General features: G+C 36.9%; 2 protein-coding genes across 2 annotated transcripts; one reads left to right on the top strand and one right to left on the bottom strand.

The window, feature by feature from the left end:
- The first annotated feature begins 3820 nt into the window (after positions 1–3820).
- LOC139946148 (UMP-CMP kinase-like) lies at positions 3821–14128 on the top strand. Its single transcript, XM_071943766.1, has 8 exons — positions 3821–3998; positions 5414–5524; positions 6159–6302; positions 7251–7388; positions 8481–8557; positions 10265–10361; positions 11523–11559; positions 12372–14128. Exons 1-8 carry the CDS (start codon positions 3945–3947, stop codon positions 12377–12379), a joined length of 666 nt encoding a protein of 221 aa, XP_071799867.1. The 5' UTR covers positions 3821–3944; the 3' UTR covers positions 12380–14128.
- A 2489-nt stretch (positions 14129–16617) lies between these two features.
- Positions 16618–24453, bottom strand: LOC139945980 (ribosome biogenesis protein BRX1 homolog). Its single transcript, XM_071943544.1, has 9 exons — positions 24242–24453; positions 22628–22739; positions 21882–21925; positions 21417–21487; positions 21197–21246; positions 19170–19294; positions 18424–18525; positions 18119–18247; positions 16618–17800 (listed from the first exon to the last, which is right to left on the bottom strand). Exons 1-9 carry the CDS (start codon positions 24350–24352, stop codon positions 17558–17560), a joined length of 987 nt encoding a protein of 328 aa, XP_071799645.1. The 5' UTR covers positions 24353–24453; the 3' UTR covers positions 16618–17557.
- Positions 24454–24852: the final 399 nt, after the last annotated feature.

The raw sequence follows: 24852 nt of genomic DNA, 5'->3' as shown, positions 1-24852 counted from the left end.
ATACATTCATAAAAAAGTAGGTTTGTATCATAAAATAGCTTAAAAAGAGAATTACAACTAAAAACTAAAACAAAACAAATATTTGCCACAGCCACTCATCTCATAGTTTCTACATGATTTTATTAATTTCAACTAAGTATGTATTTCCTTTTTGTATTTTTTCATTGGCCTGTTCCATTGGATACAAACAGATGGGTGTTCAAGATTGAAGGCCAAGTTGCAGAGCAGATGATTTCATCCTTCCAACGCATCAAAGTTCAGCTTTCATTAATGGCTCAAGACAATTTTGTGTGGTATTATCGTTTCTATTCGTGGAAAAAGGGAACAGTTAAAGAAGCTTGGTTGTTTTTAAAGCAGTTTCTGTAGTATCATTTACATGAACCTTTATATATTAAAATAATGTGCAATTTCTTCTAGATTATACAAGTTGGACATGGACAATGTTGTACTGCTATGTATTGTTGTAAAAACGAATTGTACAAATGCATACATTTTCTTCTCATGTTTAGATTAAAGTTCCATACTTTTATGATGTATGTATGTACTTTGAATTGTTGAAATAACCTTTGGTGGAAAAAATGCGTCTAGGGAGATTGGTACCACTTTCACTTTTTTTAAACTTCTTTTAACAAACAAAACAACTCGTCATCAAAGATATGTCAGCAATATAGTATGGTTTTATAATCCTCGTTATAATCAAATTTCAACATTACAGAAATAATAGTTAAAATGGCTGCAACCACAACTTTGAAGAGGGATTGTTTCTTTGCATCATTTTAACCTTTTGTACAACGTATTTCCTACTGCAAATTAACAATGTTTTTTATAAACAACAATGGAATAATACGGTATTTGCCTATCATTAAAGAAATAAAGATTGTGCGAATAGACGCACCAAATGCAATAATAGCTTCCTCTGATTTATTTTCAACTTTGTGTGTGAATCTTCATTTCATTCACATTCTAGAGTTAAGTTTTTGAGGCAAAAGTTATTGTCAACGGTGGAGGAAGGGAGACAGTTTGTTACATCAAAGTTTTTTATGAAATTTTTCGATGCAAATTGTCAACCAATGGATCTCCATGTTCAGTGTACTTTTGTTTGTTTTATACAGCACTCATTAAGTTGACTGATATTTGGAAGGGCAAAGGAACTCCGCATAAATGTAACATGGAGGCAGGAAATATTGTATTTTCCTTCATCCATGGTTGTGATAAAAATCTTGATCAAAATTATTGAAGAACATGTTGCTGCGTTTATGCGCATGTATTATGTTTGTGTTTATTATTAGATTTTGGTTCCTTTTTCATTGGAAAATGCAACTTCTGTTATGACAAACAAGAGAGGAAAGCCTAAAACCATTCGAACCGTAAAAGGCCTGTAACTTTAACGCTTTTCTGCATTTGAAGACAACTTGATATTCAAAGATTCAAAATATTTATTGTCATGGTAACAGCATGAAATTTGTTTTCCCTGTGTTGGGCCTATAAGGAGAATCTAATACAAGTAGAGGCATAAAAACAATAGACAACAAGAATATATTTATAAATTAAAGTAATAGAAAGGGGGGTAATACAGATCATAAAATACACAATAATCAACAAATTTTAAAAATGCACCACGTTATCTCGACCAACTTTTGTTACAAAGGTTATTGCGCTAGGTAGAAAACGAGTTCTTAAAACTGTTGGTCTTGAGACATAGTTGTCGGACCCTACCTGAGTGGTTCTGAAAAAATTGATGGTTAAAACTTATTAAACTGAGTCATAATGTAATCTTCCATGATTTCTTGCATGCTCTTATAGTGTCGGCTCCAATAATCCTGCCGGCCTTTTTGGGGATGCGCTGGAGTTTTTTACAATTTGCCTGGGAGAGTGAATTATACCAACAAATACAACAGAAACTTAAGATAGATTGAAGATATTCAACATACACGATACATTCCTTACTGTCGAGATTGATATGGATCGGTAAGAATGTCAATGTCACGGTAAATAGTTGCGTGGTTTCAATGAAATTGCTTCACTGACAACTTTTCAAAAGTTTCCACTAGTCACAAACTTTCAAACCAATATTGATATAAACTCAATTTATTTATGGATTTAAGTTAGCCAGTAAAGTAAAGTTTAATTCATGCCGTGTCATTTTTAATTTGTATACATTTACCTAAGACGACTCTTCTAACTGAAAAGCGCATCGAGTTGAAAATGCTTTTAAAACATTATCCAGTGTGGTGATTTAAAAGTTGAGTTGATTTATATTATTAAAAACAGGTAAGCCCTATCTATTTCCTTTCATCTATTACACCGAAGCCCTGCCTAAAGTGGCAATTGAGTTATTGCTTGACATGACAACACTTTGCTAGAGGTTAAACACTGTACAAACGGTTTTTAATTATCAGGAAAGAAAGAAACTGTAATTCAACGTAACAATAATTACTACCAAAGCCTACATCTTATAAATATTCAAGTAAAAGTCACAATAATGACTTACATTTCATTTGAACTATAGCCCCCCTAAACTATCATGACTTATTATCTATCATGGCAGTTTTTCGTAAATGAGATATACCGGTTCGTAATAATTATTACGATTAATGCTTACTCGGTAGTGATATTCCTGGTAATTATTATAACTTTGTGTTCCCGTATTCTCCTGTCTTTTCAAAGCCCCTACGTAATTAATTATCAGTGCTAAAAAGTATTGGTATATTTTGAAATTGCTCGCGCCCGCGAAAGGGCGTGGCCGGAACGGACCAAATATTAATAAATGACTTTGTGTCTCGGTTTCTGTTCACAGTATTTGGGCTTATTATTGTTGCTTTCTTCTGAAAAGAAAAAGGTTTTTAAAAAGGGGGAATTTATATTATTGTTTATGCTTGTTCGTGTTCTGTTTTAGCTCAATTATCTTTGATGGAATATATTTTTACAATAGCCAAGAGGTGACGAGAGACGAATAAGCCCCATTAGTTGCCAGGGTGCCACTATAGGCCAAAAGTCATGCGCAAAACAGGGTTATCATTCCATGCCCTCAAATTCTGTTTAATAATATTGTTTTGGGGTCATGCAATTAATTGTGTCGTTAGGGGCCTATAACAATTTATCACAACCTGGGTGCTATGTGCTTCAGCTTTTGAGGAGATGTGATAAATGAAGGCTTTGAGGTTGGTCCTATTTGGCTTGGGAAGTGAAAAAAGTGATCATACTTGCAGCGGTTTAGGAAAAAACACATTATTTGTCTGTTTTTTCCGGGGTATGGCCTAATTAGCAAAAATTCCGAAAAGCTGACCTGCCAAAAATTGAAAAGAAATCAGATGTTTTATTAGTTTTATTAGTTTATTACGAAAATATATTTGATTGGTTTTTAAGAGGTTCAGATACTTAAAATAGTTTTTAAAATAACTTTTGAATATTAATTAGCACAAGCATTGGTTGCGGCTATGAATCTATGAGCACCTTTTAGAGCTTTTTTGCGCCCTCCCGTGTTAACAAACTGAGATGCAAAACACTGGGTTGAACTTCTGCCTAAATGCATATTCATGATATGCAAATCACACTGTTTATTTGGGAAATAGTGCGAACACAGGGTAAGAAAACCTCCATTCATGATCCAACCATTAAAAGGTGTCAGTAGACAGTTTACCCAAAGCAGTTTTGCGTTACAAAATATGACGGGGTTGAACTTTAGATGGTTTAATACAGAAAATAGTATTGGCTCAAAAATAAACACAACATTACGACTGCAAGAGACTAATCACAACTTGCGCATGCGTATTTTAATCACAACCATCCGCGGTTTAGCTTCATACGTCGTGTTGGTTATCTCGGACGACGGACCACGGATGTAAAACTGTACGGGTGTACACACACAACGCGAACGTGTGTGAGACGGAAAGACAAGATTGTTGACCAACATCCACGTTGTAGGTTTTTGTTGGTTTTAATTCATGCTGAAGCTGAGTAGATTGCTTACTTCGTGTATGGGTACGTGTGTGACAAAGGTAAGATACTGAATTGGGGTAGAAAAAAACCTCTATGGTTAATCCTGGTTTCACCAGTTTCATATCAAATAACAGGGAAATTATTCAATATTCCTTTTAAATTATAGAATAAAGGTCATGTTGATGTTAACTAAGTTTTGTAATTCATACATTTGTACAACAACCATACACATTTTTAGGGCTAGGATCCTACAATACACTTTCTCATTCAGTTCAGTTATCATTTGTTGAACAAAAAATCCTTCAGTTTCATTACATTATTACATGTTGACATGGTTGACTTTTGAAATCCTTGCTGAAGTTGAAATCTTATCACCACTGGGCCCAATTTCATAGAGCTGCTTAAGCAAAATTTAGCAAAACATTCCTTGCTTAGTAAAGTCAGATTATCGGCCAAGACCCCACTCAATTGTTATGCTAAGTAAACAACAGCTAAATACCAGTCTCAAGCAATGTACACGGCATGAAATTTTGGCCAGTAACATGTGTAAAATAAGCAAGCTATTTTCGTGCTTAAAGGAACACGTTGCCTTGGATCGGTCGAGTTGGTCTTTGAAAAGCGTTCTATAACCGTTTGTTATAAAATTGGTATGGTTAGAAAGATGTTGTAATAGTAGAATACACTGATCTACACAAATATGCCTCGAAATTGCGTGGTTTTTGTGTTACCTCGTCGACAAACACGGTCGGCCATTTATGGGGGTCAAAAACTTGACTCCCATAAATGGCCGACCGTGTTAGTCCGCGACGTAAAATGAAAACCGTACAATGTTGAGTGCTACTTGTGTGGATCATTATATTCTACTTTTACAACATCTTTCTAACCATATGCATTTCATAACAAACGGTTTCAAACGCTTTTCATAGAACAACTCGTCCGATCCAAGGCAACGTGTTCCTTTAAGCAGATTTTTTGCTTAAGCAGCTCTATGAAATTGGCCCCTGATCATCTGCCGTTTGAGGGTGGTACCATCACCAGTTTCCCAGGCTTTCACCCCTACCCTGTGCGTGGACCTGGTTCGAATGCCACCTCAGACTGGAGCCTTGCACGTGGATTGGGTTTTTCAGTCCACTAAACATGTATTCTTGTTTCCTATCCATCCAGTAACTGGCATACTTTTGGGCTGTTGGATACGAGTATTCAAACAAATAAAATGACTTTTTCACAAGTTTGGCTCAAAAGATCAACACAAATTGTCAACTACAATTTTTAATTGCAAGAGTCGCGGGTTCTAATCCCACCCGAGTAACATGCCTGTGATATTTGTTCACAGGACTCGGGAAGTACTGAGTATACAGTTAACACACATCGGTGTATGGGTAAAAACCAAAATTAATATTCTTTATCCCTGATGCAAATTTAACATCTAATATACAATTTTTACATCAACAATTTTTCTTGACTCTCCCCACAGATTAGCACAACAGGTCCAAAAGTTGTTACCATGGCAGCAAAACCAACAGTTATTTTTGTTCTGGGAGCGCCGGGCTCAGGCAAAGGAACGCAAAGTGCAAATATAGTACAGGTAAAAAAACTGGCTCATCTACGACTATTAGTTTTAACTCACTTTTTTTTCACATTCAATTTCAAACTATTTATTCAATTTATTAGGGGAAAAGTTTTTTTTTTTTTTTAAGTGCTGTTCTGTAATTAGGGATGTGATTTCTTAAATTTTAACCAGAAATCCGTTTTTTTTTTAACCCCACCCCCTCGTTAAAATAAAGATATAACACAATAAAACCCGTGAAAATTTCAATTCGATAGCTGGTAATGTTTCTGAGTTATTGTCAAAAATCAGGAGTGGTTATGTTAAATTGCAGCACACTGAAGTACACATTTATCTCAGACTTAAACTATTTTAACTCCTTTCGTTAAAACCACACTCCTCAGAAGGGAATCGCGTCTCAAAATGTAATATCAACAATTGCAGTGCTGCCTCCCAATTTAGTTTTCATAGTCATTAGTTTCTCAAAATGCAATACCAACAATTACCAAGTTATTTTTTTGGTCATTACCGGTAATTTTTTTAGTGTTTCCAAAGGTATCTGTCTCAAGTTTTTCTACAAAAGATTACTTCTGTTTTTCTATAAAGTATTGCTTCATTTGCTTAATCGATACTTCATGTATCATGTATTAATTTGTTTTAAAAAAATTTTCAGGAATTTGGGTTTGTCCACTTATCGGCTGGTGATCTCCTTCGAGCTGAGAGGTTGTCAGGGTCAAAAGAAAGTGCTCTTATCGATAGTTATATCAAAGATGGCCGCATCGTTCCTGTGGAAGTGACTGTTGCACTTTTAGAAAAGGTATAAACTTTGACAAGTGTCTCATAAGAACAGACTCCTTTTAAAAAGGGTTTTGATACCTTGTAGATAAAGTTTTTGGCCATGACATGAATCCCTACTCACTGTGAATGAAAATGCATGTAATGTAATGTAATTTACCTGTAGAAGTTTCAACTTCATAGGTTGTTTATACTAGAAAAAAAGGGAAAATCTCATAGCAATATTTTCAGGAGATATTTTTTGTCTCCTGAGACGAAAATTATTTGTGTGACATTCTTTTACCTATTTCTCAAAAACTACAGCACCTTAGCAACTAAAATTTTAAGGGTAGCTTTCTACTATCATTTTCTTCAAACCGTGTAAATGTAGATCTAGGGGCATTTTGTTTTCTGGGAACAGAAAGTACCCAAACCCTTTTAAGGGGTACTGCCTCGGACTGGCCACTTCGTGCTGGCATATCATTATCGATTGTCATGAAATGAATATGATTGGAAGATGTTTTAAAATTAGAATATCAGGAAGAGTGTTAAGGATTCAAAATTTCTCTAGTAAGCTACGTGGTCTAGTGGTAGGACATCTGTTCTAGCAATGCAAAGGTCATGGATTTCGAATCCCACCCGAGTGGTTTGCCTGTGGAATTTATCCTACAGAACTCGGATAAAGAATCAAAGGTCAGGGTAAAAAAAAAATTTTATAGAATATTATGATCAAGACAAATATACCGTGAAATTGTGTGGTTTTCCTTTTACTTTGTGAACTAATTACACAATCTGCAATTTTGTAGAATCAATTTGGACTCCACCAAACACTGTAGAATGGTATCAAAAACAGTTACACGGTTTAACTTATAGCGATGACTATAAACCACGTCGCGCGTCAATATTTCCATGGCGCGCCCATCGCGCGACCGACTTTAAACCGGCCTTTATGAAAATGTTTCTTTAATTTTGAGTGTTTTGTTTTTTCTAGGCTATGAACAATAGCGGAAAAAGCAAGTTTCTCATCGATGGCTTTCCACGAAATGCAGACAATCTTGAAGGATGGGAGAAGAATATGGAACACAAAACAGATGTCAGATTTGTGCTCTTTTTTGAATGCTCCAAAAATGTAAGTTTCTTGTGAGTTTTGACCAAGATCACAGAACTGCGGGCCCAATTTTTTAGCAAATATTTCGCTAAGCAAGAAATGAGCGGGGTACCATTCCCAGAAATGGTAACTGTATGGTGTTCTCGCTTGTAACCCATTTTTGCTGAGCAAAAGTTTTTTGTGCTAAGCAAGTTCAAATTGGGCTCTGCTTGTTACAGATCTGTCAACATTTGTGCATTGCAACCAGAACGATTTTGTTTAACAATCAGGGGGATATTCAGGGGATATATTTAAAAAGAGAGACAAAGTTTCCATGATCAGGGAGATCAAAAGGAGAAAAAAGTGAGATCAGGGAGAAAAAAGTGTTCTTCAGAACCTAGAAAGATTGGTTTATTTGTTAGAGAACTTACTGCAGAATCAGTGCGAAATGCCAGCTTCGCTTGTTCTGAGCACAACAAACTGTTCCTTCAGGTTTTCTAGCTTGCGACTGGTTGTCCTAAAACAAAGTGCACTAAGCACAGGTATGTGCAAAGCAGTGTATGGAATTCTGCCTAAGCTATGCTGTTATCAGAACAATAAGCATTTAAAGGTACGGTCAAAGAAGCAGCAGCAGCGGGATCACAGTTACCATTTCATGTCCCAACTTTGTCCTTCGGATGGGACGTAAAGCCGTTGGTCCCATGTGTTGTGTAACGCATGTAAAGGAACCCAGTGCACTTATCGAAAAGATAAGTGTTCCTGGCTGTGGCTGCTGTATGCACCATAGCACCTTGTAAACCCATTAGAAGGTGCTAAATAATTCATCACTGCAATAACAATAATAATAATAATGTCAAAGTCTTATATAGCACACGTGTCAACCAAACAAGGTACTCAAGGCCCTGACAGTTTCTGAAAGCGCCTTGAGTACCTTGTTTGGTTGATACGTGTGCTATATAAGACTTTGATATTATTATTATTATTATTATTATTATTATTATTATTATTATTATTATTATTATTATTATTATTATTATTATTATTATTATTATTATTATTATTATTATTATTATTATTATTATTATTATTATTATAAGAAAACATAACAAACTCATCTCTGCTTTCTTTTTTTAGGTTTGTGTAGGAAGATGTTTAGAGAGGGGAAAGACTAGCGGACGGGCAGACGACAATGTAGCGAGTTTAGAAAAAAGGTGAAACTTTTTGAACCCAAATGTTTGGACTGGTGCTCGATCCATATTTCATTGTTTGAAGGATTCCATTCCCCCCCCCACGCAATACATGTATTCAGGGGTTACCCTTAACACTAGTGTACTTTGTCTCCTTAAAAAATGCTACAGAAATTAATAGTAAACACCGCTTTTGAAATTTGCCCTGTGGGCTTCTAACAACTGTGCAGTCCACTTGTTAAGAGAGGTAATATTTCTACTTTTTAAAATGTGATTGAGAAAATTTTAAAATGTGTTCATTTATGTGTGAATGTATCTATGACATGTATGACAGTATTTAATATATGGGCTACTACGAAACTTCCTGGGGGAAAATACAACAAACAGTTAAAGGCAGTGGACACTATTTGTAATTGTCAAAGACTAGCCTTCACAGTTGGTGTATCTCAACATATGCATAAAATAACAAACCTGTGAAAATTTGTACTCAATCGGTCATCGAAGTTGCGTGGTAATAATGAAAGAAGAAAACACCCTTGTCACACGAAGTTGTGTTTGTTTAGATGCTTGATTTCAAGACCTCAAGTTCTAAACTTGAGGTCTCGAAATCAAATTCGTGGAAAATTACTTCTTTCTCCAAAACTCTTGTACATCAGAGGGAGCTGTTTCTCACAATGTGTTATACCACCAACCTCTCCCCATTACTTGCCACCAAGAAAGGTTTTATGCTAATAATTATTTTGAGTAATTACCAATAGTGTCCACTGCCTTTAACTAGCCTTTGGAGCTCTTTCTACAAAAAGATTAAGCACAAGGCCAGAAATTTGTGACATTTTCCAACAAATTCCAGCAGAGTATTAATCTATGTGTCCAGTCACAGTGTAGCAATCTCACAGAGAGTTATTTGATCAAGAAACGTAGCAGATGTTAATCCACATCGATCACCAAGGCTGATCTCAAACGCACAAGGATATGAAGTGGATGGGAACGATTTATTGAGCTAAAGAAACCCATCAAGTTTAAATAATATTGGATGTAAATTTAAAACTCGTTTTTTTTATTCTGATATTATAATTTGTTTTTACCCTTACACCGATGGGTATTAAAGACACTGGACACTATTGGTAATTGTCAAAGACCAGTCTTCTCACTTGGTGTATCTCAACATATGCATAAAATCACAAACCCGTGAAAATTTGAGCTCGATTGGATGTCGGAGTTGCAAGATAACTATGAAAGAAAAAACACCCTTGTCACACGAAGTTGTGTGCTTTCAGATGTTTTAATTCGAGACTTGAGGTCTCAATTCTAAACTTGAGGTGGAAAGTTCACTTCAGAGGGAGCCGTTTCTCACATTGTTTTATACTATCAACCTCTCCCCATTACTCGTAATCAAGAAAGGATTTATGAGAATAATTATTTTGAGTAATTACCAATAGTGTCCACTGCCTTTAAGCACTGTATACTCGGTACTTTCCAAGTATGTGAAACAATCCACAGGTAAATTACTTGGATGCGATTCCAACCCATAGCCTTTGCATTGCTAGCCTGTTGGCTAGAGGCAGTTCAAATCCTGTTAGCAGCGGTTAACATTAACACAAAACTCAGGAAAGTTTGAGTATACAGTGCTTTAATATACATCGTGTGTACGGGCAAGTTCTTGTTATCCCCGATGCAAAAATAACTATTGAATATCTATTGAATATTCTGATATTGACTTTTTCCCCCCAGGTTTGTAACATATGTTGATCATACAAAGCCAATTGTAGACAAGTATGCTGAGAAGGGAATGGTTCGGACAGTGAACGCTGACCCATCTGTAGATCAGGTAAGGTTCTGCTAAAAAGCAAAGCCTCTAGAAAACAAAGCCCATTGAACAACATGTACACAGTGGCTCCTTGTTTGTTTGTTGTTTGTTTGTTGTTTGTTAGTTTGTTTGTTGGTGAGATAATCTTCCCCTGACAAGAGAACTCGACAGAGCTCACCAAGCTGGATCAATCTCTCTCAGCAAACATTGGTATAACAACTGATTAAAAATTTCACAAATCAATAAATTATGAATCAGAAGCCAGACATTACTTATTCTAGTCGTTGTAAAAGCGGCAGTTGGCACGGCCAGTGCATGTACAAACCACCGACAGCAAGAAGCAAATGTGGGAATTTTAAAGCTAAATGGAGAGTAAACCTTTGGTTTTGAACCGTTCAATTGTTATGATCCTATATAAATTTATAGATTCATTCCAAAAGGCGGTCGCAATTTTGAGATATCCCTGAAAATCCGAGCGAATATGTCCATGCCGGAAGAATAATACTTGGGGGGTAGTAGGAATACACAATATGAGAAGCATTACGACAGTTACCCTTTTTTTTACTGTAGATTAAAATTTGAAGGGCATAAAAACTGATACATTTTTCCATAACCAGATTACTTGGAAATGAAATGTAAAAAAAAAAAAATGCTTTATACTATCGAACCTGCGGTGGGTTTCTAACCCAAAGTTGTTATTGCCAACAATTTTAACAGTGGTTACGTATACCTCAGAGGGATCTATCAATTATAGGAAAACACAAGTCGGACTACTTTAGAAATATGCAAATATATTAATAGTGGGAGAAAGGAAAGCAGATAAACACAACAGCTGTTAGCAACAGCAGTTGAGCTTCCAGACCAAACTGTAGCCGGTGGAAAATAAAGCAAATAAATCCGACAGATGTGCAGGCAACGAACACAAATTTCAATCAATATTATATGTACAAGGGGTCCGTGTTGTTGTTCCATGAATTTATTTTTTATTCTGCATGACCTCATGGTTCGTGTCTCATGATTCAAGATTTTACGCTTCAGCTTCCGGTTTGAATCGGAAGACCCGGTCAAATTTGGGTTACATCTGTGTGACAATTTTTATTTCATGTCATTCACACTGCATTTTTTTTTTTTTCCCCTTCCCTGTACTCTATTTTTTCTTTCTTCTTTATTTCCTTCATTCAGGTCTTTGAAGTCGTCAAGAAACTTTTCAAGGAAGAAGGTTTGTGGAGACTCCCTCTCTCTCTTCATTTGTTGTTTAATTTTTATTTTATTTGTTTATTTATTTTTTTTTTTGGGGGGGGGTGGAGGTCTTTTGTCTTCCCTTTTTTAAATAGTAGAGTAGAAATAGACCCCATCATATTACTGTACTACGAATGGTAAGTTACATAGAAAGTTTTCCCTCTATCCACTTGGATAGAAGGATATCCCACCCGAGTAATATGCCTGTGATATTATTTCACAGGACTCGGGAAAGAACTGAGTATACAGTGCTAACACGCATCGGTGTATGGGTAAAAAAAAATAGAAAAAAAAATATATATAATAATAATAATATTCTATCCAAGTGGTTTAGACCATGTTATCTTGGGATTGAGCAGGTGGGGGAGGAAGGGGGGGGGGGGCAAACTCTCCTGCCATACGTGACTTTCTCAATCTCTAGAGATAGAGTTGCTTGATCTTGAGTTTAAGCAGGTCAACCTCGAGACATGCTTTCTTACTCAGATGTTTAGATTCAGTCAATCATTAACATTCCATGGACAGCTACAAACATGAGTGCTTTCAGTAAAACAGGCATAAATAACTTCTCTTAGAAATAATCAATTTGTTTAAGTACTTTTTTTTTTCAAATATTAAGCAGGAAAGAATGCCTGTTTAATATGTTCTTCAATTGAGTTTCTGAGTGTCGGTTGTTATTTTGTTTTTAAATCATAAATCTTTTTGTCTCGCTCTGTATTCCAAGATTGCACCCATCATAATATCGAGTCGTGGTGTTTGTTTCTGTTCTGACATCATTTTTATCTTCCTTTGCAGGATTTTAAGGATCTGGAGAGGCCTGTCAGGTTGCAGCATATCTCTTTATTTTTATATCGTACTTTTTCATCGGTAAGGATTAAATGGACCATGCAGAGTGAGAGGGGTTTGGGGGCAGGGAAGGGTGTCGGGCGTCTTTGTTTCTGGGATGTAAAGGGTAATCAAACAGGTGTGTTTTGAGTTCATTTAGATTCAGGCCAAATGCTGCGAGGGCACCAGGGCATTTTTCTCCTTTGTAAAGGGCACGTCTATGGCAAACCAATCTTTCCAGTCATCCGAAATTTGATAATCACACTGATAATGGAAACTTGTTCCTTATTGTGTCGATTGCAAACCACAATATCTCTCTGATTGCAAGATGCAAATGTTGGCAACTCTGCTCCTGGAAAATTTCAAGGGGCAACGAGGCATGACCAGGGGCACCGGAGGCAAACGCCTCTGTTGCCCTCGTGAAGCATCATGGCCGACGGACACAAAATAGGGTCGGTTAGCGCAAAATGCGGCAGGTTAGCATACGCTTTTGCGTGCTAACCTTCGTAAGCGAAAAACAGCTCCTTACGGTCTCTATGAAATAGATATTTTGTCACGGGGCGCACCGTAAGCACAAAACGTTTGCTTAGCAGCCCTTTGAAATTGGGCCCAGGCCTGTATATTGACTAGGGGAGAGTTGTGGACACCAACAGAACTTGGGTCCAGTGATCTGGACCACTTAATCACGACACGTAACAGGCTGACTGTGCAAGGGGCAAATCGAATTTGAATCATGTACACTGTATAGACACAAAAGGCCGTTAGTGTACAATTCCCAACCACTCTTAAAGGTATTATTAATGAATTATGTGTTGATATTTGTAACCTCTCCTGCCTTCTTCATACAGTTTAAATTTCAAACAGTGGAGTCCATGATATCTTGAACCAACTTGAGTATATTGGTAGTCCGGGCCCAATTTCATAAAGCTGCTTAAGCAAAACTTACTGCTTAACAACTTGCTGCTAAGCGGAAATGGGCAGGATACCAGTCATAAATTGTACCATAGAGTAAGTTACTCTATGATGGTATGTGTGACAATTGTATTTTGGTTGGTAACCTTAGTCTAGTAAGCATGACTTTGAAAAAAGGCCCAGGTGGCTAGGAGCGTAAAAACAAACTGCTCTTTGCTTGGAGTTATCTTCTAACAAAGATCGGCTGGAAACTGCCCAATCTTATAGTATTTTGGTAGTTTTTAAGGACCTTTCTCACCATGTATGCAACTCTTACATGTACAATAAGTAGTTTTTATTATTAATTAATTACGGTATTTAAATCAAATTGTATAGAATGTTGTGTGAGAATAAACCATTTTGAATACAATAAAAGATACTGATTATTTTTAAGAGTTAAAGGGGCTGTGTCGTCGTGATCAAGGCAGGTCTGTGGCTTCACATGGAATTATGATCTTTAACCCAGTCACTGCCACTCACGCGCCCTTCCCCCATGTCAAAGCTATGGAGAGTGTGGGCACCAGTGTAGGAACTTGAGAGTGCTTTGATCATAACATACACAGCCCCTTTAAGAGTTTATGTATTTTTTATTGTTTCTATTTAGTCGGTATATGTATTTTGTTTCAAGTATTTTTTGTAGTTTCTAGTGGACAATGAAAAAAAGTGGCCAAATAGAAGTTATTATTTTAATATTATATTAAAAGAATGTCAACATAATGATTGATTTGTTGCTTCCGGGAAGTATGTATGATTTGAATAAAGTCCAGTACAATGACTTGCTTAGTCACAAGTTCCTGCTTACATTTGTACCCCTCATACTATAAAGACAGTTGCCGTGTCAAATGGTTTGGGGCCAAGCTTTTGTTTATTGTGACATACAAACTAATTAAAAATTGTGTCTGGGTGTTTGCCTACCACCTAAAAAGGGGTAGACGGAAAAGGAGACCCAGTAGAGGACGTACGTCATGGACTTTGGTCGTGTGAACATTGTACTTTTTGTATGCATAATTCATGTTTGATGTCGGGGTCAGATGTCAAATCGAAATCTAGGCAACCCTAACCCTAACCCTTACCCTAACCCTAACCCTAACCCTAACCCTAACCCTAACCCCCGTCATCAAACATGAACTATGCATACAATGTTTTATTCACACGACCAAAGTCCATGACGTACGTCCTCTACTGGGTCTCCTTTTCTGTCTACCCTAAAAAGGGTCCCTATTGTAGACAGCAGAATAATTAATACATTAATAATAGATTCAATTGGCCAGGTGCAATTATACCATTTCCAGATTTTTTAGTTTAAGTATCGATTGCCCATTTTAACTATTACAAAGTATACACATTTAATTTTGCTTGTTCCTTTTAAAAAAACAATTCTCATTCAACTTTGAAAACGTTTTAATTTCTGTTGAAAGAAAGGTTTGCTCAAAGGTGCTGAGGCACAGAAGAAATAAATAAGTCATTGATGGTAGGCATCCTGAAACAAGTGGGCTTTCAGAAGTGGCTTGAATGTGTTATGTTGTGTTCCTGATGTGATTTGGAAGTCACTTTTTGACTCGGGGAGGGGGAGGGGGGGGGGGCTTCTGCTGATGAAGAATATGACCAGGGCCAAAGTTTGTTATACAATGGTGCTGAGAAAAAAATATGACAAGAAGGAACATGTAACCGATCAAAATAATGTGTTTTGAAAATTAATAATCAAAGTCTGATATAGCGCACGTAACTACCAAACAAGGTACTCGAGGCGCTGAGTATATACAAACTGTCAGAAAGATAGGTTATTGCAGTGATGAATTCTGAGACCCAATTATGTAGCACCTTATGAGTGTTTACAAGGTGCTACGGCGCATTCAGCAGCCACAGCCAGGTACACCGGGGCGAACCCCTTCTCTTAACATTGTCACTGGTGAAAATATCATGTTTTGTTTACCATTTTTTACTGGTTCCCAACAAAGGCCGTGCAAAAAACTATGTTATATACTATTTGTCACAGGTTCCCTGTAAGCTTTTGACTAAACAGACAAGTTAGATGTATGTCTAGTTTCCTATAGACGACGAGAGCGTGTCCCAGGGAAATAATACCATGTTATGTTTACCACTGTTAACTGGTTCCCAACAAAGACCGTGCAAAAACTATGTTATATACTATTTGTCACAGGTTCCCTGTAAGCTTTTGACTAAACAGACAAGTTAGATGTATGTCTAGTTTCCTGTAGACGACGAGATGTCCCAGGGAAATAATACCATGTTATGTTTACCACTGTTAACTGGTTCCCAACAAAGACCGTGCAAAAACTATGTTATATACTATTTGTCACAGGTTCCCTGTAAGCTTTTGACTAAACAGACAAGTTCAAGATGTATGTCTCGTTTCTTGTAGATGACTAGAGCAGGTGTCCCAGGTAATTCCCTCCACTGGAGATTGTGTCCCCCCCATATGGGAAATTAACTTGGGCTGGAGGAGGATAATTCAAAAGAGGGGGCAATCAGAAGTAGTTTGTGCATAGTTTGCCATATGGGGGGACGGAATCGCCTGCCACACAGGCCAGCCGAAATATTGAGAGCAATAATCGCCTTACTCTGCGGCAGTAACATTAGTATTGAAGAACCCTTAATCCACTAAGCGAAAGTAGTTTATGTAGTTCCAGCCGTTTTCCTACCTTTCCCCCGGTAGTACTTATTCAGCAGGACAGTACTTTTCCGAGCTAGGTAGTCGCCCAAATTCTGAAATCTACTCCGCAGCAGTAGAATAAATAGCAAGACAAGTTCTCAAAGAACAAATCTACACCACAAAGTAGATAATTATGGTGGATGGTGGACTAAATTGGATTTAGAGCCCATCACTAAAATTGTTCTGGCACTGCACGTGGCGTCACCGCTAACTGCATTCCACCTCCTAAATTTATGCATAAATTTACATGTATGTAGATAACTCATTTTAAAAAAACTTACAAAACTAATTGAACACATAAAAAAAGACAAAGCACAAGGCTCTTTCATGTCACTACATTGACTTGTCTTCATTCCTAGTTACATCAAAGAATTGAATTTTAACATGTGTACTGTAATATTTATTGTACAAATTTGCAATTTCTTTGGAGAAAATTACCTCACTTTCCTATAATTGTAGAATAAAGAAAGGGACAACAAATTAAAAAGAATAATTACGTCTCATTTTTGAAAGGTTCTTGTTTCTTCTTTCCCCGTTTATTTTCCTTCATAGATCAACCCCACCCCCCCCCCCCCAAAAAACAAAAACCACCCAAATTTTATCCCCATTTCCAAATGACATGTTACACATTTCAAACATGCCCTGTGGTGAAGGTCTTTGCTTTAAAGACACTGGACACCTTTGGTAATTGTCAAAGACCAGTCTTCTCACTTGGTGTATCTCAACATATGCACAAAATAACAAACCTGTGAAAATTTAAACTCAATTGGTCATTGAAGTTGCAAGATAATAATGGAAGAAGAAACACCCTTGTCACACAAAGTTGTGTGCTTTCAGATGCTTGATTTTGTTACTTCAGAGGGAGTTGCTTCTCACAATGTTTTCAACAGCTCTCCATTGCTTGCTACCAAGTAAGTTTTTATGCTAACAATTATTTGAGTATTTACCAATAGTGTACAGTGCTATTAAAAAAGTCTGAACCTAGAGTCCATATTTGAGGAGATATGTTGAAATAATGTCCACCTTTTGTGAACCCATGCGCTTTTAGGAACAGTGTTCCCGGCCCTAGAGAAATAGACCAAAAAGCAGGATTTATTTTAGTTATAATATGTGGTAAAAAACAACAGCTGGTTTCTCTTAGACTTAATTGTTTTGGAACCGTTAGCTTGTTGCAATCTATATAAATGTAGGTAAACAATAAAACTAACATGTGAAAATTCCCAAAGATGGTTGTGTTTTTGAGATATCATCGACAATCCGGTGCGAATATGTCCACGCTGGAAGAATAAACCCTAAATGGAATACACATGAGAAGTATTTTGACAATAATGCTTCACAGCTTCAAACCTTGAGGCATAAAAACTTATATCTTTTTACAAAACCAGATTACTTCCAAGTGAACTATTTCTCAAAATGCTTCATATAATTGTAAGCTGATTTGGGCTTCTATACCAAACGTACACCTTCCCCTTTAAAAACTCTTGAGCTCAGATAAAAAAGTCTGAAATTTCTCATCCCTGATATCAAGTTTCTATTCAACAACATCTCCTGTTTTTCCTGCTGCCTTCTTCTTTCGTCCGCGCCCTGTCGGCATTTTCCTGAAGAACGCAATCTTTTCGGCTCCTTTGGCATCCTCTGGACGTATCGTATGGAACACCTCGTCCAGATTGTCCATCTTGAACGTCTCGGTGGGTCGGCGTTCCTCCCTACCCTGCACCGCCTCCTTACGCGTCTGAAACTTCAAGGATAACTGCTTGCGTAAGGTTCTTCTTTGCTGGGGGGCAAACAAAATATATAATACGTTATATTATGTTAGGGTGTTATAGATGGAAATTTGCATTGGGAATAAAGAATATTAATATTTTACTAATTGTTTGTTGTTTAACCCATATACACCGATGTGTGTTAGCACTGTATACTCAGTACTTTCCCGAGCTCCGTGGGCACCAAGGCAATGACCAGGGGGCATGGAGGCAATCGCCTTCTTTGCCTCCTTGAAGTATCAGGTCTGACAAATAGTACAAAGGAACTGCTAGATATACACAGTTCAAATGCCAAGTTACCTGGTTTTGATACCAAAGTGTATTCTTACCTCGTTTGGTGAAACATAATTTGAGTTTTCATACAAAGTTTGCCCTCCAATACTGCCTTTGAATATCCGAACTAAGTTGAGAACGAAACGAGGGCCAATTTCCACCAGGGAGCCATCCTCTTCCAAAATCTGAGCCGGAAAAAACCCAAATAAAAAACATGCGTTAATAAACAAAATTAACATGTGAAAGGTAACGCAGGAGCTAAAAATTATTTATTTATTATTTTTTAACTTGATTGCAAAGTGCCCTTTGCAATAATGTTCAAAGATAAAAATCCAGGCCTATGCTAGGCTAAGCACTTTACCTGATAATTACGAAACCATACTCTGTTGTCGAGTATTGAGAACGTGTAGACATGATCGTGGAATGGCTGACTCTTGGGATGCAGGTTGGGTGTACTGAATATCTGCCGACGGAAAAACAAACAAGTTTTGTAAAACTACAAATATTATTATTAATAACCATCATAATTATTTTTTAGTTTTTTGTGTTTGTAAAAAGCATTGAACACTATTGGTTATTACTCAACACAATTGTTGGCATAAAAACTTACTTGGTAATGAGCAATAAAAAACTGTTGATAGTATAAGACATTGTGAGAAACAGCTCCCTCTGAAGTAACTTAGTTTATGCGAAAGAGGTAATTTCTAACTCAAATAATAAAAGACTTCAGTTGAAGCCTTTTATTATGCATCTGAAAGCACACAAAATTATGCAACTAGTGTGTTTTTTTTCTTTGATAAGTCTCTTGCAAATTCGATGAATAATTGAGCCCAATTGAGAAAACTGGCCTTTGACAATTACCAAACGTGTCCAGTGCCTTTAAGCGCTTTGTATCCAAGTTGTAGAAAGTGCTACTTATATATAAAGTTATTATTATTATTATTATTATTATTATTATTATTATTATTATTATTATTATTATTATTATTATTAATAATAATACTGGTAGTGGAAAATTACCAAGCATTTTGTAAGAAATGAAGTGCTAGAGTTCAAGTTTTGTAAATAAAAAAAACTATATCTAAGTAAGTTAATTTTAAAACCCACCTGAATGAATAACTCTTTCAGAAGCGCAAAGTGTGGTTCACCGTCAAACTCTTTGCTGAAGGATAAAAGTGGTCTTGAACCTCGTAGGCAGTTACCGGTCAACTTTAACTCACTCATCGTGTGCACTGATAAATAATAATAAAGAGGGGATGCAATTGTTGATTTCAATTATCAAATAATCATAAATACCTCAGACAGTGGGGGTGTTTAAACCTTTGATAACAACCAGTGTTTATAACCGGTTGTGAGCGGATACTCCGCACTAGTCTTGATGCAAGACGTTTCTTGTTACAGGCGATACAGGCGCTGTTGCTGAGTTGGCCACGCTGTGTGTGCAAGGAAAACCAGATCGTGTTGCACCGAGACTATACGCGCATGCGCACGAACAGAAACTGTCAGAAATAGGCATGCAACACACGGACGCCGTACATGTACATGTAACATGTACATACCATGGAGGTAGAAACATACAGAGCTCAAGCACATCGGAAACGGATAAGTTTTACAGAGTTTCTTACTTTATTACGCCTTTTAACCAAAAAGGTATTAATGAATGGGAATAAGAGGGGAGCTGCTAGTTCTTTCATGGCCGTTTAAAACCTTGCAGGGTCGAATTGCCATGTGATACAGGCTTGAGCAGTTTGACGCTGCCTGTTTTAAACGGCTGTGAAAGAACTAGTAGCTACCCTTTTATTCCTTTAATAAATCACCAGGAGGGTAAACTAATTGGTTGAATTTTTAATAATTTGGGGTTGAGCCAGAATTGAACCTTGAACCTCCTTATTAAGAAGCTTTGTTAATTTGTGTGAATCCAAATTTTTCAACATATGGACAAGGACAAGTGTTTAACTTGGTGATTTTAATTTATTTAGTCATAATGACAACCATAGACATTACTTATATAGCGCATATCACCTTAAGGTCCCTATGCGTTATAAAGAGAGAAAGAAATTTGTTGAAAAATGCGGAAAATAATGACATTGACTGTGACAACAATGATTGAACAAAATGTGTTTTAACCCAGGTTTTAAATTAATCAGTAGTTTCAACCTGTTTCACATTTTGAGGTTAAAGAAAAGTAAACTGAGGTAAACTGTTCCACTGCACAGCAGCGTTCTAGAAGGAGCGAGAACTATTGACCCAATTCACCTGACGTCATCACCAGAATAATCTTGGATGCACCATTTTGGTGGGCAATGTCACTGTGCAGTATTCAATATTAAAATGTGCACATTTATTCAAATGTGGCGACGCGGTGTTTACACGTAAACCTATTGACCACCAAAATGGTAAATCGCCGCGTGTGCAACGGGTCAATAGGAAGTATTTGTGATACCTGGGGCTGACAGAAGATGTTTGTTCTTTGAACGCAGATTTCTAGCCGGTTGATAATTCTGAATTAGATCCTGGAGATAAGCAGGGGCTAAACATGGAGACATTGGTAAGTTACCGAAATTATCTTAAAATCAATACGAGACCTTATTGGAACCCATTGTGGTTCTATTTAGGTTCAATTCAATTGCTTACACTTGATCTGTTCATACCCCAAAAAAAACAAGAAATAAATAATTTTAAAATCTTAAACATAAATGAGATTTTCTGTTTAAAGCCAGTGGACACTATTGGTAATTGTCAAAGACCATGCTTCTCACTTGCTGTATCTCAACATAATATATGCATAAAATAAGAAACCTGTGAAAATTTGAGCTTGATTGGTCGTCGGAGTTGCGAGATCACTCTGAAAGAACAAAAACACCCTTGTCACACAAAGTTGTGTGCTTTCAGATGCTTGATTTTGGGACATCAAATTCTAAACTTGAGGTCTCGAAATCAAATTCGTGAAAAATTACTTCTTTCTCGAAAACTACTCCACTTCAGAGGGAGCCGTTTCTCACAATGTTTTATACTACCAACCTCTCCCCATTACTCGTTAACAAGTAAGGTTTTATGCTAATAATTATTTTGAGTAATTACCAATAGTGTCCACTGCCTTTAAACTAAATATTATGAGTGAGTCTATGACTTACAGTTTTCAATCAAGAATTTGGCAGATGGTCCGTGAGGTACATTGGCAAACCTGAAATAAAAAAAACCCCAAGATTATTTAGGTTATTCAAATTATGAGAACCCAGGAAAACCTTCCATGAACAATTCAATAGTTTACACATGATCAAGAGAAAATATTTGACCATTTTCTGTGGTTTCAATCCGTTAAATATGATCATGTAATTTTAACACCACACTCACCACATGAAAAGATCTCTCTTCTTGCGCGACTCAAAAAATATACACTTATTGCAGTTTTTCATCTCACAAATCTGTAAACAATAATAAAAAAAAGTGATTACTATCGGATTGACAAGGATAAAAAATAAAAATGTTAAAGAATTTTTATATGAAAAACTACTTATTATCATTATGAAGTTCAACCTTGACCTATTTTTGCTGAAATATATCCCACTGAAATGAAGTCATATTTGAGAAAAAAATTCTGCAAAACCTAAACAAAAATACAACAGCTGATTTTAATAGTGAGAACGAAAATTAAGAACAATTTGTTTACATAAGAGATGAATAAGATTTGTTTACATGCTGTATTGAAATTGGGCCCATGTCCATCCAACATCCAACAGACACACAACTTTGTTGGAAATTGTCTTGCACACAAATCTCTATGAATTTAAAGGAGGGAACAATAAGAGGAAATCCTACCTCATTAATTTGTGCCATTCCAGCTCTACTGTTCATCTTCACATCTGAAAGGCAAAATTCAAAACAGAAGTCACACAAAAAACTTAAAACAAAAACAAAAAACTGAAACTACCTGGGAAAATTCAAATGATGTGGGGTTGAACATAGAAAATTGACTAGAGCAGGATCCTGCAGGCCATTTTGGGAGAGCGCCAGCATGTTTAACTAATTCAGAGGTAGTTGGTTCGAAACCCCGCTCTACTCTATTTATGTGTCAACCCCAAATCAAAATAAAGTTTTGCTAAAACGGGTGATTCCTCAACTTTATGAGGGTTTTTCCAATGGAAAGTGTTAAATAATTTACACTATGGATAATGGTAACAACCATCGAGTGTTGCATGTTGTGGCCAAGCCATTTAGAGCACTGGAATCAAGTTCTGATAGTGAAGTCATCAGGGTGTGGGATGGAATCCTGGTCATGACACTCGTGTCTTTGAGAAATGACTGGATCAACCTCGGGACTAAGTAAAATAGCCAATACATTTGGATATTTCAATATCACACTTCCAGACTACCAGGGGATGATCTACTCCTAGAGTAGAACTATGACGCTTGTTCCGCTATCGTCGAGACTACACTGGAATGAACCTAATAGTTCTAGAAGTAGGGTTGATCTAACATGTCTAGTGAGGCATTTTGAAGTGGCGCAGTGAGATCAGACACCACTAAGAACGAGGTTGGGAGAACCCTAAATAAATTGAACAAACCTTCTCTGGAATGAGGCATAAGTGTGCGGAGATCTATCATGAGATGGCGACCTCTGTATGACACACCTCGGGCTGAAAACACAAGTACTCTCTGCTTGTTTGTCCATTTTGTCTGCAATGTAAGTAATCATAAACGTGTAAACAAAAAGTAAGTCACCACAGTACACTATAATAATAAAAAGCAACAGGCATTACTTGTATGAATGCCAGTCAACTCGCCCCCAGCAAAGTCGCCTCCTCAAATACAAACTCGCCCCCCTCCCTCAAAGTCGCCCCCCTGACAGAGTCGCCCTGTCCCCGTGTAAGCTTGAGCAATTAAAGGAACACGCTGCCTTGGATCGGTCGAGTTGGTCTTTGAAAAGCGTTCTGTAACCGTTTGTTATAAAATGCATATGGATAGAACGATGTTGTAAAAGTAGAATACAATGATCCACACAAACATGCCTCGAAATTGCACGGTTATGGGAGTCAAAATTTTGACTCCCATAAATGGCCGACCGTGTTGGTTCGCACAGTAAAAGGCAAACCTCGCAATTTTGAGGCAAACTTGTGTGGATCATTGTATTCTACTTTTTACAACATCTTTCTAACCATATGCATTTTATAAAAAGTGGTTACAAACGCTTTATATAGACAAACTCGTCCGATCCAAGGCAACGTGTTCCTTTAAGCCATTTCACAAAGCATGCAAAGTGATGGCACAAAACAGTTCACAGCTTGATGTTTAAAACTCTTTGTTGCTTTCGGGAGAGGCTCTTGTATGCAAAAGTTGTAAAACATAAAAAAGTTGGTAAAAACATTTTCAAAGCAAGTAATTAATAAACTTATAAGGGAAACTAATGACCATCCTATCATCACCACATCACATGCAATAAAGTAAAGTAAAATAAGTTTAAAACAATAAGCATCCTATATCAATTGTCCCATCAATCATCATAAAGTAAAAACAAACTCTGTCAGTGGGCAAATTTGTGAGGGGCGACTTTCTGAGACAATGAGACTTTGAGTGTGAGAGGGGCGACTATACAATTTAGGGCCAACTTTGCTTTAGGGCCGGAAATAGCTCCAGTGTCTTTCGACATACCTGGACGATTGTATTAGACCGAAGGGTAATTTAAGGGCCGAGTTGTATATTTTTATTTTTGGAATTTACTGCTGTATTTTTTCTTGTAATAACTAAAGCCGCCACTCTAGAATTTGAAGTAACTAGGCAAGATTTTAATAAAATGTTTTTGAACTCCATGAGAGGCACATAAATGGTAAATTATCATCTTGTATATTGTATCACCCCTGCGGTGAAATGGAATCGTCCAGGTACGTCGAAAGACAACATGGCGGATATTTCCGTTCGTTACTAAATTTGGGGTCAAAAACACTTTGTAGTTTGTTACAATTAAAATAACATTTTTTTTCAACAGTTTGAAAGTGGTTTAGATGCATATGACTCTTGTGCATATGATACACGGTTGACTTGTGTTCAAATGTTCTGTTAAAGTGCATTTAAAAATTGTTGTCGTGAGTTAAGTTGTCGGTATTTCGTTTTAGTGCCACCCGGAGGAAAGGAAAGCAAACATTTCGGGGATTGTAAATGTAACTCTAACTAACTCTACTTACCGGTAAATTTACGGCCGAACCTTTCCTTCTTTTGATTATGCCTGTCTCAGATTTGCTTGTTTTTCTTTTCCTGTTTCTCATTAAAACCTCTTGTGCCTTGCGTTTCGCCATCTTTAGATCTTCTTCCCAGCCAAAAATTGAAAAATTGTCTTGTTGAAATAAATACGGTAAACGCAAAATACTAACAACACGTGTGTGATTGAGCGCAGTCTTTAAAGACGCGTATCTATTTGCGCGTGGAATTTGCGATTACTGCGGGCGCGCAATTTCGACGATCAAGTTGGGGAGGGGAGTGGCAAGGAAGGGGGTCCACAGTTACTTTCTTTTTGACGGAAGAAAGTTAAATTTTTCCCCAAGCCACTGCACCCACCTAAATGTTTATGCTTGATTAAGTAGCTCAAGAATGACACTAGCTTGTTTTCATGGCTTCAGAGTGCAGCACAATTTAGAGCATGTATATAAGCATAAAAACTTGCTAGTGCAGAAAAATACTGCTTTACAAAAACTGGTTACCAGCCAACATTCCATAAAGTTTCAAGCATATTGTTGCAACTGGTGCCCCCCACTTAGTTTTTAGAAATTTGCTAAGCAGTATTGGATCAAAAAATAGT

The sequence above is a fragment of the Asterias amurensis genome, chromosome 13 (genome assembly GCF_032118995.1).
Source record: "Asterias amurensis chromosome 13, ASM3211899v1".
Classification (NCBI taxonomy): domain Eukaryota; kingdom Metazoa; phylum Echinodermata; class Asteroidea; order Forcipulatida; family Asteriidae; genus Asterias; species Asterias amurensis.
This window is presented reverse-complemented; position numbering and strand designations above follow the sequence as displayed.